The sequence below is a fragment of the Falco cherrug genome, chromosome 1 (genome assembly GCF_023634085.1).
Source record: "Falco cherrug isolate bFalChe1 chromosome 1, bFalChe1.pri, whole genome shotgun sequence".
Classification (NCBI taxonomy): domain Eukaryota; kingdom Metazoa; phylum Chordata; class Aves; order Falconiformes; family Falconidae; genus Falco; species Falco cherrug.
In genome coordinates this window covers 55225747-55242684 of record NC_073697.1, presented here as the reverse complement: position 1 = coordinate 55242684, position 16938 = coordinate 55225747, and the positions used below count along the sequence as shown (strand labels likewise).

Below are 16938 nucleotides of genomic sequence, written 5' to 3'. Positions count from 1 at the left end.
TTTATATTTTGAAGTATTTATGATTTGTCCCATTACAGTTTGGTTGAAGACAGTATGTAGCTTTGCAGGCAACCTTCAGCCTTGCTGAGATGTAGCACTTTGTGTAATGAGCCTTATTTTAGTTCAGCTGTTAATGGGAAAACAGGCTAGAAATGTGGAGACTTTTTCTGGTTTGGTGCATCCTGTGCTTTGAAGTACATTCTGTTCCATTAGTGGGAGCAAGGTGTATGTGGGTAGGACGTACGAGTCCAACTTTTAAGACGGTTTTAGCAGAGGTAGTTAAAAGTGCATGTGTAATAACCTTACCTAGCTGAGATACAGAATGTTTTTAATGTATGTGGAACAGACACAATCTTGTCAATGTGCAAAATCTTAATTTCCTCTCCTTGAAAACCCTGGTATTTTCATTTTAAAAAATCTGGCAGTCAATCTAATGCTCTGTTCTGTCACTGAGACTTAGACTTTTTTTATTTTTACTCACAGGTCTCAGCTTACTATTTCCAACTTGAAATTATTTGCGAACACTTAGGAATTAATGAAATTAGAAGTTTTCATTCTTTATATTGATGCTTTTGATTTATATATGTATTTTGTTTCCTTATTTCTTTTCATTAAATTTGTAGAGAGTCTACGGAAAGATTATTTCCCATTAATTTAATTTTCAGATTTTCATCTCTAGAGCCTGATTAGACACTAAGTACAACCTTATAGTAACAAGAAAACAATTTTGGTGTACCATACCCTTTCAAATGCATTTTAAGATCTCTGCTACGAAGCAGTGATAATCGGTGGGTCAAAACTACTACTACCAGTCTGGGTAATTTGGGCAGAAAAACATTTCTGAATAACCTTGATAAAAGCTTAATGTGTAACTAGTCATAAATATATTATATGTAATTCAGAGGGCAGGTGAAGTTGTAGCAGGTGAAATGATGCCAGGCAAGCAGAGGTTTAATTGTTAAAATGTATTAGTTTAAAAAGAGAAGCCGAAATGTCTGCATTTCCGTGCATGCAGTTAGTAGTTCCTCTAAAAACCAAAATCTGAAGTGGATTGTGCTCACAAGTATGCAGTGTTGTTTCTAGGCTTTGCAGGAACAGTCGAGTGTTTGCAAGCTGCAAATAGCAGAGCCACAGACAAGATGTGTGGATGTGTGGGAGGTGGTTAATGATGATCATCTTCCCCCCACTCGTGGGCACACCCCCCCCCCTCCCATTTTATTTTATTTTATTTTTAATTTGCATCCAGCACAGATGCTGTGCTGGAACGTAACTCATCCATTGTATCTGACAGGGGCTCAGTTAACATTTTTGCTCCTTCTGTTACTAATGCTGTGACCTGTGCTTAATCTCTTTCCTACTTTTGCTGCCTGTGTCTCTGGATCAAAGAGCTCGGTATTGGGTTAGTGCCTTTACGAACAGCTGGAAAGCTGATGCTGGGCCCTGTGGGCTTCCTTAACCCTGTTAAGGAATCAATCATCTTTTGAGTGGTTTTGCTTTCCTGATTTAGGAGCTGTCAACTGATCTAAGCTAAATTTACAAGGGGCTGAAAAATCCCTAGTCCGAGCTCAGTCTGAATCAGTCTAAGTCATTTTATGTGCCAAATCCGTGGCTGCTGATTCCTTTCTGTTACTCCATTAAGCATATAGGTAGGCTGCCTGTCCTACAGAGCATTTTGATTATCTTTTTTTTTTTTTTTTTTTTTTTTTTGCTGAGATGGCTTATCTTAGGTTTCTTTTTCATGTGGTATCATGCTTTGATTCTGGTGATTCTGATCAGGTTTGATTATGCATTGCTTACCTTCAGACTTGGTAAAAGTTATCTGTGGATGGCACTTGAGACTGAAGTTGCAGGATATGGAAGACCAAGTTCTCCTTGAGTTATTGGTCATCACAGTTGCAGAAATTTGAGTTGCTATTACTCAGTTTGTGTCTCTGTGTATAAGACAATGAAGCTTATGCTCGTGCTCTATACTAGCATTTAAAATAGAGTTGATTGTATTTTAACAAGTCTGAGATATAGTCTTTATTGTAGAAACGGAGTAATTTATATGTCAATTAAAAAAAAAACAAAACGCTAAGCCTCAGGAGTTTAATTTACACAGCAGGATTAGAAAAAAATGACAGAGATTTACTTAGCAAAGGTTGCTGTGAATGTATAGATCCGAAGACAGAAGGCCTTATTATCTGTGCTTGCAAGTAGCCAATAGCTAAAGCACACTGCATCTTCTTGCCATGACAACACTGGTTTTGCCTGCCAGAGTGTTCCATTCTGCACGGGGGGGGCGGGAGAATCTAATTAAAGCGAGAAAATTGAATTTAGAAAAGACTTAGTATGCCATCTTGTTTTTTCCCTTACTAAATGCAGGATTAGTTGTGATTGCATGTCATGGTTATGCCTTATATAAATGAAAGAATTGCTCTTTGTTTCTCCAAGTGATCATTTTATTTAAGAATACTCCAGTAGCATAAGATGACCCAGGTCATCTGTAATACAGAGTTTCAGCCAGATAGTCAAATATACACTGATTATTTAGATATATTTATCTTAATGAATTTAGGCCATTACTTTTTGTCATTATTAATTTTACTTTTTTTCCTTTTTAGCTGTTAGAATCTGATTCTAAGAGGCATCTTGTCTCTGAATTTTTGCTGGATGAGGAATTTGGCTGTGTGGGAAGGTGGTGAAAAAAAATGGCAAATGGGAAGGCATACTCCGCTTGAATGCTAGCACTCATTGCAGGATCTAAAGTTGTTTTTTCCTTAATAAAATTACTTAAAGACAGATCAGCATTATGGATTTCCAGTAATAAGAGCTTCACTGGAACAGAGACAGCACTGCTGCTAGGCTGTTGCAGTCGGTTGGCAGCATGGTTAGCTCTAAAAGGAAAAATGTCATTACTGTGGCAGCAGGGGCTGGCAGGGTGCCTCTTTGGGGTAGAGGAGCCAGGACAGAGAGCTGCTTACTGGATGGTCATTTCAATAGGAGTAGGTGAAACAGAAATAGCTGGAAATGGGAGAAGACGAATTTAGCAAGCAGGTCACAGCAGCAATTTTGTTCTGATGTGAGGGCAGAGCCAGGGTGGAGTGGAGAGGGCAGCAGTGATTCCCTGCTTGGGCAAGAGTGTTGGACTAGACGATCTTGAGAGGTCCTTCTCATCCTCAGCAACTCAGAGGTTTGTGTGGAAGAGGCCGCAGATGGGTTTGACAGCACGCATGCAAGCTGCTTGCAGCCCTGCTCCTTTCCTGCTCTTGCATTCCCAGAACTGCTCTGCCCGCCATAGGAATTTGCTTTCCTGTCTTGGCTGAGCTTTCTCTCTAGCTTCTAAACTCAGTCCAGCAGAGATGTCATTGCTAGAGGGAGCAATGAGATGAAAACCACTGGCTATAGGAACATCGTTGTTTGCTCTGATCTACCACAGCACTTCATTCAAGTGTTTTCCTTCCTTTTTGTTCTGAAAGTGTTTAATGTTCCCTGGAATTAGTGTAGATATGTTGGCAAGAAGGAGAACGATGCCACTAAGAAAGCTTCTAGTCTCAATTCTGATTTCAGCTACATTAATGTAAATCTAGACTTCATTAGGGTGCTTTCAGCTGACCCTGTTTAACTATTACCATTTAGCTAGTCCTAGTTGAATGAATGCAGATGTGAGAAGACAGTGTGTTAGCATACCTAAGAATTAGTATTTTAACATTGGAATTTACCCTTTGAAGCAGGAGGAGTTAGCTAGTGTTGAGTTGCAATCATTGTATAATACAGGTGTCTTATTCAGCTGCTTAGGCTTTATGTAGAGCCAAATTGTACAGGACCAGAGGCTGTAGCCCTGTGGCATGAGTTTGTCATTAAATGTTTTGTACTCAACAGCTACCCTTGCAGAAAGGGAATCTGCTTTATGAAAAGGTTGTATTATTTATTTCCTATGTTTCCTAGACACAATGGCAGTAATAGTCATAAGTGCATAGAAACACCTTGTCTCCTAGTGTACGTGTCATTCACGTCCAAACCAGAGACTTTAAGGCAAAATGGCTTACTTTATAAGATGATGGCCAGGAAAGGGTCCTGTACAGGAGCTTGCTGCCTGGCTTGCTTTTTATGATTCCCTTCTGTAGGATCAGCCCTGCAGACTATGCTGCTTAGTTTCGTATGCTGGATCTCATTCTGCGAATTTTCATGTGCACATGCCTTACTGCTGTGTTTATTTTTACCAGTGCTGCTGTATGAGTAAGCTGTAGTTGGGTAATTGGGGAAAAACTCAGATTTTCTAACGGGATGAAGGTTTTGCTATGGTATGTTGATTAAAACTGGAGAATATTGTTGAACTTGTGCTCCTAGTAAAGTGTATATTAAGAAAAATCTCATAGTTGTTTTAAATTGCTGTAGACTAGCCTCTCCCATACTTTAATTACTGTCAAATATCGTTGAAAGCTCAGAAGATCCTCACTGTTATGTTTTGGGGTTTGTTTAGAATGCTTAACATCTCTCAGGAGCTTTTGAAATGTGGTATTTTTATTTTGTGTTTTCCTTTGGTTTTAACTCTTAAATGATCCCTCTTTTCAGATTTCAAATTATAATCTATTTCCTGATGCATTGCTGACGCCCCGTGAGCCATGTCAGAAGTACTTCCAGGTCAGATGCCCTTTAAAAGATTCTGCTATGCAAATACGTGAAACTATACTCTTATTTTTCTTTCTTCTTCCCAGGCCCGTATTTTGCTTTCATTTTGCACTTACACATGAAAAAGAGCAAGCACTTTCTTTTCTTTTTAACAGTGCCTTTTTGAATAAACTCTCTTCAGCTTTTTTAAAACTACCCTAAACAATACAATGCAAAAAAGCCTTATTAGAGATAAAGACAAATTGTTCATGCCCTGTTTTCTGTTTGCAATGGCATTTTCTCTCTTTCACATTATTGTGGTGAAAGTGTATTAACCTGTGTCTGTGGGTATGTTTCTAAATGTTAGAAGTATGCAGTTGAGACTGTGATTTGTTTCAAAAAGTAAGCAAGCTAAAACCATTAATGAATTGCTGTGACATCTACCTGCTTACATCCTGTCTTTATGCACCACCAGAGTCCAGTATTTTTTATTACAGTACCCTGTTTTTGCTGACTTATAACTTAGCACTGTTCACCTGCTTTAGGTGAGATACACATATCAAATCAGTGATTCCTGGTCTGCTTGTCTATCTGTGTTTGCTTTTTAGCAAAAGGCAGAGGAGTTGAAAAAAGGGTGCCCAGGTGCCCTGTGCCAGTAGCGATGTCCTTGCTGGTAGCCAGGCAGTGCGAGGAGCTGCCCGAGCAGGGGAGGTGGGGTCTGCCTGTGGCAGAGCCCCTGGGTGCAGGACCCCTGGCATAGGGTGTCGGGTAGCAGGTGGGGACGCAGCACCAGCCTGTGTAAGGTACCCCTGGGGGAGGGAGGCAGGGTCGGCGGGAGAGGCAAAATCACAGGAAAAGTCAGTGATGGGAATTTAGGGCTTGAAATTACAGGCACAGGAAGAATTTGCATTTCCTTGAAGCTTTTAATTAGAAAGTTGGAATGTGCTTCCTCTGGGAAAAGTGACGTGTTTTGAGCATCACAGTGTACTGTATAAGGGAGGAGGGACAAGCTATCATTCTTTTTCCTTATGCTGTTCTACTAGGCAATCCAGGATTTCTTCAGTATGTTTAAGCATTTCCTTGCATTCAGCTGTTTTCCAGCACTTCAGTTAGTCCTGGTCTGGTATTGAGATGCAAGACCGGCCCTTTCCCATCTGTATTTCTTATTCTCCATTTGCCTCTTTTGTTGCTTCCCTTTTTCTCACCTTTATATCTGTTTCCAAGAGCAAAGGGAAGCCAGGTGCATGCACCGCAGAGCCTGGCTGGGAGTGCAGGATGACAGCCAGTGGGCAGGCACCTGTCCCTTGAGAGGACAGCCTGCTCTGCTCTGCGTGCCTCGTGGTACTATTTGCTTGTTCATTGATCATTTGATCATGATGATTTGATTAATAGATCATTTGAAATGGGGTCAGAAAGGGAGATAGTGTCTAGTGAAAGATTAATTTTGACATTTTTCTGCTCATGATCATACACCAGCCCAGCTTAGCACCCAATTTACAAACACTGCATGGGTCACAAAGACTTCTGGAGTCTTTGCTTCAGTCAGTGATCAATGTGCCAATGTTCAATAAATCAGTGGGGGAGCTTTATCGAACACACTAGCAAAACATAATACATTTTGTTTCAGTGTTTCTGTGTGCTTATTATATTTTTGATAAGTGACATGCTAATGGCAGGAGACTGGCTAGAGATAATTTGGCAGGCAGATACTTAAGCTTTATCTAGGAAGGTTATTTTTTAAGAAATTTGTTCAGTGGTAAAAATAGTGGCAAAGGCTGCATGATTAACAAAGGCAAACAATACATTTCAGTCTTGTTCCAGGTCGTGGCAATTGTATTAATTGATGAAAAACTTCATTGCTTGTTTTAATTTGCCAAAGCGTAAAGTAAAATATAATTCAGTGAAATCTGTAGGTACTGTGCAGTTCCGTAAGTTTTAAAGGTCAGGCTGTGAGTCAAAATTATCCTGCTCTGTTAAATGATTTTTTTAATGTGAATTCCATGAATTCCAGATTGTTGGACTTTTAACTGATTCAGAAAAGATACGAAGCAGCCGGTCCATAAACACAGGCCGTTCCATGTATTTTAGATTAAAACGTGTGCTTTGGTAACATGTAGTGTCAGATGTGACCTTGCTTGCTTTATACTTGGTTGGTTTTAGGTAAGATGCAGAAGGCAACATGTATTGATGTGTTTATATGAGAAGGACACTTACAAAGTTCCTTTAAATGATCTCGTGGTTGTGTTTTGTGGCTAAAGCTGGAATTGTCTGTAGGATGTTTGTTAACTGTTACCTAAGCTGATGGCTCTTGCACAGTGTGCATGGGGTGATAATTTCTTCTGCAGAATTTGCAGTTGGTCTAGACTGACTGACTGAGGCTTGAGAAAATGGCAGGCAGGAAAATTTACAAAATTTAGTTTAAATTCTGTTTTAAACGTTTTTAGAAGTTCTAGGTGGGTGATTCAGGGAATGAAGTGTATACTTGATCTGCTTGGTTTTAAATGAACTGGAGTGATGTTTGAAGTGTGCAGCTTTAAGAGCACATCAAAGAGGAGGGAACACTAGCAACTGTGCATGCATTTATGTAATGTTATGAAGTGCTCCTTTTCACTGTGTTTATGTATATGTTCTTTTAAAACCCATATATTTAATCTCTTGTAAATCTGTACAGCAGTTATGTCGTATATCAAATATACAGGGATGCAGCACAACTCAGCTGGAATGTTCTGTCATCGGCTAGCTCAGATTACAGCTTTTCATTCCTGAATAAACCCGAGACATGTTTTTATGTGCAATATAAGCAGCCAGTGGTATCTGAGAATTAGGAACAACAAAAAGGGCGTTTCATGCTGTGACAGATGGGAGTGATTTATTAATTGGCCTCTAATTTGGTCACCAGGTGTCAAGCAACAGTTACTACTACTCATGAAGTATTTGTGCAGATTAGTGGTAGCCATAAATAAACAGTACAGGGAAAATTATAGTTTTTTAAAAATACAAAAATTACATTTTTTGATCATTTTTCATAGTCTAAAAATCTGTTCCCTCAATAACCTTAATATTTTTTCAGAAAATTTTCAAAATGTGAGCTGTGCCCCTGGCTAACAAAAATAAGGAAGTTGTCTACAAGTAGACAAAAGAATGGTTTCATTTAATGATGGAGTATGTGTACACTGAACTGTGATGTATGTTTTATCCTTAAGTTTGAACTTTGTGAGCTGTAGAAATAGTGAGCTATCTTCACCTTTGAAATTTTTAAAGTTTATTGAATTAGAGCAGGATGTTTTGTCAAGGGATTTTTTTTCCTCCTCACACAAATCAAATACACCTTTGTGAAATAATTTACTGTTTGTATTCCCTACCTTCTGACCCTCAAGCTCCCTCTGAAAGAAAAAAACCCCAACCAACCAACAGACAGGGAGTGGGGAGAAAAAGACAAAAGAGCAGAGAACATGTAGGTATAAAGAGGCAACCACTGACCTTAAATTTAACATTAATGGTATTAATTAAATTAATTTGATTTATTATATTAATTATAAGTAACATATATTATTATATATAGAATATATAAAAGATAATTAAGCATTAATTTAATTAATTAATTAAAATTAAGGCTTAAAATTAACAGTACTTGAGTTCTACCTTAGATGAAAAAGGAGCAGCATCTGCCTGTGGTCTGCTTAGAAATTTCTCAGATTTTCTGCTTCCTAGTGATGAGTGCTTGAGGAGTTCTTCCCCTCCTCATCGGAGACAGAGGTGAAATACTAAAATGAAATGATGGTAAGGATGGCTTCTGCACTTCCAGGCATTTGCAGAGGGCGCTTCTTCTGTCCCCAAGCCTTCCTGCAAGAGTCAGACAATGAAGAAACTGCCCTAAAACTGCCTTGTATATAGGTCAAGCTTTCTACTTTTTCTCAGCTTTGTGGTCCTGACAATCTCTCTATTTTTTTCTGCCTCTGTTTTTCTTTATTTAATAAGCTAAGCTTTTGTCTGTTCTCTTACCCATTTAGGCTGTGGTAATTTTCCTACTATAAAACAGTTACGAAAAGTGCCACATCCCTTGACCAGAAGCCCTAGCAAAATAGTGTGTGTAATGAACATGTTTCACAACTATTTCTTTTGTTTTTCTAGTTGATTCCGGTGTGGACGCATTGGCAGTGTTTATGGCAAGCGGCAGCACGACAGACGTTGTGAACCGCAACAACCCCGCCACCCCGCCAAACACCCTTAACCTGCGCTCCTCTCACAATGAACTTCTGAATGCAGAAATCAGGCACACAGAGGCCAAGAACAGCACTCCTCCAAAGTGCAGGAAAAAATATGCGCTGACTAATATTCAGACAGCCATGGGTCTTTCCGATCCAGCAGTCCAGCCCCTTCTGGGTAACAGTTCTGCCAACATAAAGCTGGTGAAGAATGGAGAAAACCAGCTCAGGAAAGCCGCCGAGCAGGGACAGCAGGATCCCAACAAAAACCTCAGTACCACTGCAGGCATAAACGTAACTTCTGAGAAGTTTGAAGGCAAAGAGCCGATCCCGCAGGATTCCTCTGGCTGTGAAATACTGCCCTCGCAGCCAAGGAGGACCAAGAGCTTCCTGAACTACTATGCAGATCTAGAGACATCTACCAGAGAGCTAGAGCAGAGTTTTGTTTCAATGGAAGATAAATCTGCACAAAGCAACAGCCAGACTTCTACCGTTATTGTCAATGGAGAAGCCCTGCCCCGGAAACAAAACAAGCTGTCAAGCCCAGAGGATGGCCAGGTTGCCACGGTGTCGTCAAGCCCTGAGACTAAGAAAGACCACCCAAAAACCGGGGCCAAAACAGATTGTGCCCTCCATAGGATTCAAAACCTGGCCCCAAGCGATGAGGACTCCAGCTGGACTACGCTGTCCCAGGACAGCGCCTCGCCAAGCTCGCCCGACGAAACAGGTAAAGGCTGCTCACAGCCACTGTTGTAGAAACACGTTTCTTAACTCTTCTCAGTTGGCAGCTGGAAGGAGAGAGGCGATTTAGCGGCGCTTTCAGTGGCGAGGTGGATTGCATTGTAAGGTGCACGCAGCTCCTAGTCTGCTTGGGAACACTTGGCAGCTTCCTGCTCGAGCCTGGCCACCGCTGCAGCTTTAGGAAGGGCACCAGCAAGTGCTTTAGACAGTGTTGTAAAAATGTGCTAACTGCACCTTTTGCTAGTTTATAAATAATACCCACTGATTAGTGAAGAGCAATATGTTGTGAGAAGTACATGACTGTCTGGAGATGCTAAACTACTGATAGCTGCCTACACACAACAAAAACTTCTCTGAGCAATGATTCTTGGGTTCAGCAAAGATATTTAGTTTTTTAATACAAAACTTTGTGACTATCCCCACTATGCCCTTTTATTTTTAAAAAAGTCCTCGGGTCATTTAATTTCTGTGTTTCGTTTTCTTTGTGCAGCAGTTCCACACAGTGACTCGGAAGCTGAAGCCATGGCATTTCATGTTTTGGAAGCCTGGGCTTATTAATTATTTGAACAGTAATGATGATTTCTGCAATGGCTCTGTTGTGATTCACAACACATCTGTATTATTTTTAAAACTTGAGAGATCTCACTTACTCTGGTTAATGAATTTCATTACTTTTTTTTATATTGACTACATAAAGGTACAATTTTGTCAACATGAGGGGTGCCAGTCTGATTCTCAAGGGTGACGTAGGTCCAAAGAAGCTCATCATACACTGTATTTTAAATTATTTCATTCTTACAGTGTAGAGATTATATACTGTATGGAGGCCAGCATGGTCTAAATCTATAGCTGCTTTACATGTCAGTCTTGCATGATTATGACAACAGTGACACTTATGTTAATGTGTAGGGGTTTTTAAAATCATATACAGGAATTCCCACTATGTGACATATAACAGATCTTCTTTTTGATATGTAACAAACCTGTGCTGTTAAGAGAGAAAATTTTCATGACATCACCTCTTCACATGCAAAATGAAGAAGTTTTCAGCTTACTAAAATTGCTGTTTGAGCTAATAGTATTTCTTGGGATACTTGATATGTGTGACATCACTGGTAACGTTTTCTGGAGAAACTATCAATAGGTGCTATTTAGATAACTTAAGGCTGAGCTTGTTGGCTCCTTCTGTCTTTGTACTTGCCACAGGTTTGGCAATGAGAAACTAGTAGAAAATCTATATTCACTGAAAACTAAACTAGAGTAATTCAAGTAGTCTAAGTAAGGGTGGCCTAAGATGCTAAGAGCTAGCATAAGGTTTTTTTTCTCCTCTTAAATGTGTGTAAAATTTTCTTCCCACATATATTGCCACTGTATGTTGTATGAGTTCTTTCAGCATTCAGGAAGGGGGTTTTTCTCAGCTGTTTTAAGGTGTTAGCAAGTTTGCTTATTTAAGTAAACAAGTTTTAGCTGAGCTGTGGTTTTTTTGCAGTATGGAAATCAAGGGAAACTTTTCCCTGCTGAGTATGGGGGTTTTCTTTTTAAAAAGAAAAAAAGAAAGAAAAAATATCAATTAATAAAGCCCTCAGAGCTTACTACTTGTCTAAAGCAGAATAAAGGGCTTCTTTTAATTCTTTGCTACCTTCACCATACTAGCAACCAATGTATTATAAACAGTTACAGAAAAGCAGATGTCCAGATATCTGAGTTCAGTCTCTAACAAGAGTTTAAAATAAACAGAAAGCCCTAGAAAGCCTCAAAATTGCCTTTCAAGATCAAAGTGGTAGAGGTGGTTTTTTTTCTCATCCTCATGTTCACTGTCAGAGAGCACTGAGTGGATGTAGGACCTATCATACTGGATTGGATCACTGGTTTTAAGATGCCTGTATGTGTAAGTGTTCATGGACTCTTAAAAACATCCAGCTATTGCACCTTTTGGACACAATAAAACTGGCAAGTTTCTCAGGCTCCCTGGCAGCTCCGTCTGGGGGGCTGAAAAGCGGGATGCAAAAAGTAACGCTGCTGGTGTAGAAAAAAGCAGAAATCACAACTGGGTGCAAGTATCCCCAGACTTACTTGTTTGGGGGCAGATTTTCTAGTTGCTCTCAGGGGCTCCAGCCTTTTAGATTTGAGTAATCCTTAGGCAAGTTCATCTATCTCCAAGGGTGTTTGAAGGGTAATAAGAGGTGATATAAAAGCTGAGTAAATGAACTGAACTTTCTTTTTTTGAGGGCAAGGTCAGGAACAGTTCAGTGTTTTGCACAGTCATCACCTATGCCTTCTTCCCAAGAGTTAATTGAATTACTGTGGTGCCCATAGGCAAGCGTTTGTCTCTGTTGTGCCAGGTCAAGCTACGGGAGTTACCTCACTGGCCAGGTAACTTGGGTGCTACAGCAGTGTGTGGAATTGCTGAAGGAAACCAAGTAATACTTGCTGCTTCCTGAGACTAGTTGCACCCTTCTGCCATTCAGGGGAGAGAGAAGTAGTTTCCGGCAGGCAGAAAAAGCATCCAGTGCCTTTATGCAGTGGTGGTTGACTGAAAACTCAAGAGATTCCCAGAGGGCTGTGTGTAGGCTCTCTGAGGCCACGGAGTAGATGTGAGAGCCGCGTTTAGGAGTAGGCAAGAAGGAGAAACCTCGGAAAGCAAGGATTGGTGGCATCTTGGCTCTCTTGTGATTGTGTGATCCAGTTTTAAACATCCCTTCAGTGGAGGCGTTGAACCGACCTGCTTGGGCCATCGGCTCGGCTCCAGAGGTACATGGCACTTTCCCCTGCAGTAGATCTTTCCAGTCTTTTTAACGTAATTGTTCATTCCTCGTTGTCCCTGTGTGCTAGCATCGGTGAAGGGAACCCTCCCAACTGGGGAGTCATGCAGTGAGCCCTGGTGGTGCCCATCCTGGAGGCCCAAGATTTGGGCATGGCCAGGGCTCCTTACTGCTACTGCATCTGGCTGGGAGGAGAGCATCGCGTGGGGTCTCCAACCCTTGAGTTTATGCTGTAGTAATAAATGTAAGGGAACGAAGGGAGAAAGGCGTCTGGGAGAAGAGTCTGTAAAAGTAGAGTGTTAGTCATATGACTTCTGGGAAGGGGGAAGAAAAGAAAAAGATTAAGAACAATCAATCCATTAAAGAGAGCAGTCCAGTAGATACCAGTAGATGTTCAATCCAGAGATTACATTTAGCATGTTAGTATATATATGAATACAATAGAAATACCTCCTGAGAGGACACTGTTGAAAATCACAGTATGCTTCTTTCAGGGCTTTGGAGGTTTTTGTCTTCCTCTTCCCTCTGTTAACACAATTCATTATTCAAATCCAGGAAAACAGAATATTGTTTTGTGGGGAGATTTTTTTGTTGTTTTGTTTTCATGTGTTTTGTTTTGGAGGTATGTAATTCAAAGGCCCTGAAAAATTTACTCCTTTAATTGTTTGCACTGAGGATGCATCATTGTTCAGACAAAATCCTCCTGAACTCTCCTTAGGGCAGAATACTTTTACTTGAAGTATAATGAACAGGTGTTTTCAAGAGGCCTGACTCTCTCTCTCTCATAATGAGGAGGCAAAACCAAGATAACCCAATTTAAAGATGCAAACCAACTGACTGGTTATTAAACAGATGTTAATGTTGCTGATTAGTAATGCTGCTAAACAAATACAATACAGTCCATTAATAGTGGGGCATCGAACACCACAAGCACAGTACAGTGTAAGAATTGTGTTTTGAGGAAACTCAAATAATTTGTATCCGCTTCTTGATAAGAACTATATTGACTTCAATTTTCAGAGAATTTAACGAGTGCTTTTTACTTTCTCACGTTTCTGAGATTCAGTGCTTCATAAAAGAATCTGGGGTGATCTCAAAGCAGAAAAGACTTGTAGACAGCAAAGTAGTAATAGGGTGTCAGCGAGATGCTTAGCTGGTGTCAAGCCCTAGCCGTTCCTAGAGACAGGCAGGCGCCTGCCACAGGAGCTGGTTGACACCCAGCACCACAGGCAGCCCTTCCCAGACGAGCAACCTTGCCTCCATTGGCCTCAGGCACTGCATCTTCTCCAGGACCTATTGTACCCATCCAGCTGAACCTATTGTCATTTACAAAAGAGTCTTGTGGCTGACAAAACACGAGCTCCAGATGTCTTTAAAACTGCAAATGGCCCAGAACTGGTTTTAAATCGTAGGGAGTGCTTCCTCCTCCTCTCAAGAAAATTTCCTTAGTTTCGTTTTCAAAGGAAATCCATCTTGTATTATTATACTGTCTACCTATTATTTGTCTCTGTGTATTTATCAGTTTCACCTACATTTTGTGAATGTGTGGTGCAAACAGCAGGAGTCAAGTGCAGACCCTACAGCCCAAACCTGAGAGAGGATGAAGATGATGCTACTGCTGTTTTCTGTTTATGGGGTGGATTTTTTTTTTTATTTTTTTTTTTTATTGAAGCTCACCAAAAGGTCTGTAGAAGGCAGGCACATTTCTTAAACTTTCTGTCACCTGAAAAATAGTTTCAGTGTAGTCCTTAGTAAAGCACCAGCTCTCTGTGTAATAATCTCGAATGAATTAGTAATGAGAATTCTCTAGAGGAAAAAAAAGGAATTCTGTTTGCCTTGAACCCAAGAAGAATAATGGAATTTGCTTTTGCTTCCTATTTTGTCTTAATTTGAGCAAAACTCTTTTCTTCCAGAGCAGGGAATAGCCCCTTAACTGGGAAGGTCCCTGAAACGTGGGGTGCTAGAGAGCTGTAGGTTTTCTTGCTCTGGGACAGTCTCCCTCCTTGCTCTCTTCAGAGCTGTGGGAGGCTGTGCAGGAGCAGTAGCCCCCTCAAGCTCCCCAGCTTCTCAGTCTTTGGCTCACGCAACACCTTATTTCTCCCCAGTTGAAAATGTCATTTAAAGGGGTATCAAAAGTGCAAGTGTCCTCTTTTTCAGGGAGTGCCATTGCTGCATGTGACTGCCATATACCAAATGCCTGACTGCTGCTGGTCTCTGAGCAAATCTGGGATGTCAGTTTAATAGCTTATTACAAAAAGACAAGTTCAACCCAGTGCAGAAAGGACAGCAATGAGACTGGCCTTTGGGTATCAGGAGTGTCTTTGTAAACAGAGCCCGGTATTCTGAAATAACACTGCATCTGGGCAGAATAGCCCTCTAATACAATAAAAATTACAGCAAATCATGAACTAGTCAGAAAGATTTATACCAATGGTCAGTTCTGCCTCAGATTTTAACCAGTATCTTTGACAAAATTAAAATAGATGTCCTCTGAAAAGCACCATTTTTCCTTTGCAGGACCTATCTGATATAGACAACAAGTATGTTATTTACTACAGAGAATGTTTTCTGTGTTCCTGAACGTGGAAAAAGATCTACGGTAGTAGAGATATGTTCAGTTACACTGTGGATAAACACAAGTCCTATAATACTAGAGAAAGAATTATATTATCACCTGTGTAATTGTAGGGTTCTAGGTAAACATCCAATTTTCAGATTTTCAGGAATAAGAGACTCTAATTCACACTCGTTATGCATCCTAACGGCCTGTCAGCTTTTAATACTGAGCTGGGTTTTTTTAATCCTGAATGTTACTGGTAACCATGTATGAAGAACGGTGCATGTTTTATAGTCTCAGACTTGACCATTTGATGATTGTTATGAAATAGGAAAGGTGACTGTTGCTGTATATCACCAGTGTTTGTGTAGGTAACATTCTGTATGTAACTGAATTATATCTTTATCTTCCTTTTAGCTACCCCTATAAGAGGATTTTAGGGAAGAAAAAATAAGTCAGTTTAAAAAAAAAAGAAAACCTAAGAGGCCACATAGTTACACAGCGTTTGCAGTAATGATCAGGATTCACAGTCTACTGGTAGAAGGCCATAAAATAAATTGAACTTGATAGTAAATTGAACTTGAAAGATGATTCTCGAGTACATTATGCTGCTCTCAGCTGCAGAGGGAGGCTGCTTGCTGCAGTTGGGCAGTCAGGTCAGTTTTACCCTGTGGTTCTCAGTGGAGCTACCTAAATCCATATCTAGAATGCTTGGATAACTGCTCTGACTTGAAAACCAAAGTTTCCACGGTAAAGAGCAGCAATCAGCACCCTTTTGAATTGGGATAGTTAATAAAAATAGGTATGTAAAATTGAATTAATGTGCTTGAATTCAGGAACGGGAGGGTAAATGTTTTATACAATAGTGATTAGCATCCTCTCCCAAACTCTTATTTGCAATTACCAGAATTTGCAAGTATGGAAGAGGCTTTCCAGGATGTGTTGCATGGTCATGGTTGCAGTTTCATACTTCCTGTTTACCAAAAAGGTGAAGAATGATTCTTTATTTCATCAGAGCCATTGATTTCCCCCCACCCTAAGGAGGGCTTGATTCAACTGCCTGCCTGATGTTCCTTGAGATGGCTGGTGGTGTTCAAGACAGGAGGCAAGAACTAGGACTTGTGTTCTGAAGGAGCAACCACAAGCTAGGCAGGATGTGCATCAAGTAACACAAATGAATTAACGAGCTGGATAGAGCCTGCAACATCTACTCTGTAGTGCAGATACAAATTGTGTTCCTTTTCTGAGTCTGGCTTTGTTCTAAAAATCGCTCCTTGGTTGATCTCTGCTATATTGTGTCTGAAGGGTCTAGGATAGTTTGTCATATTCTTTCCAAACACAGCTTTCTGGTAGCCTGACATCTCACCCTGGGTGCCCCGGGGCTGGGGGAGATGGAGTTGACAGACAGTTGCTGTCTAGTGGCTGTGCTTTGACTACCCAAGGCATTGCTGTGCCTGGCTCGGTGCTTTGGCTAAAATAGCGTCAAATGTGGCCCAGTCCTGACTGATGCAGCTTCATTATTAACTTTGATGTTATTCTGGCTGAACTGCTGGCTACCTGATTGGAGTTTAACAAGCTGGCTTATTTTGCCCTTGATACTTCATTTCTTGGTGCTTGTCTTTTCAGGAACACTTCCCTTGCTAGCGTGATAAAGCACATAATTCCTAATCTGGGCAAAATCAGAGTGCTGCTTTATATAAGTGCAGTGCTGTGTTTTTGAGTGGTTTAAAAATGAATATTTTCAGTAAAATGTATAGTTGTGGGGTAAACAAATACCTGCAGGCCTGACTGCTGGAACACATAAAATACCGATGGGGGAAGTGAAAGGTGACAACAAGGAATAGTGGTTGTGGCAAGACAATGCAGGAAAGCAAATGCCAGCATTGTACTACCACCTGGGTGGAAGCTCCCAAGATCTGCAGAGCACCGCAAGTTTCCTCTAACTCTGTAGTGCTGTTTACATTGATGTGTAATGTTAAGAGGTATTAGAACATGCTTTTAATACAGGGCTTGTTGTGCGTCATAGCAAATTGAAAGACTCTTCTGAGCATCTGTAGGGAAAACTCGAGTTCCAGAAGTGGTG

At 40.5% G+C, this 16938-nt stretch overlaps 1 protein-coding gene across 12 annotated transcripts in view; it reads left to right on the top strand.

The window, feature by feature from the left end:
- Nucleotides 1-16938, top strand: part of APBB2 (amyloid beta precursor protein binding family B member 2) — a 189726-nt gene that overhangs the window by 81335 nt on the left and 91453 nt on the right. For 7 of the 12 annotated variants that reach the window (XM_055712363.1, XM_055712408.1, XM_055712374.1 and 4 more), the window contains exon 4: nt 8722-9522. In XM_055712363.1, coding sequence (XP_055568338.1) covers nt 8722-9522 — 801 coding nt within the window. Of the gene's footprint in view, nt 1-4554; nt 4624-8721; nt 9523-16938 lie in introns of all 12 variants that reach the window. The other 5 variants (XM_055712422.1, XM_055712418.1, XM_055712390.1 and 2 more) reach the window with 1 other exon arrangement.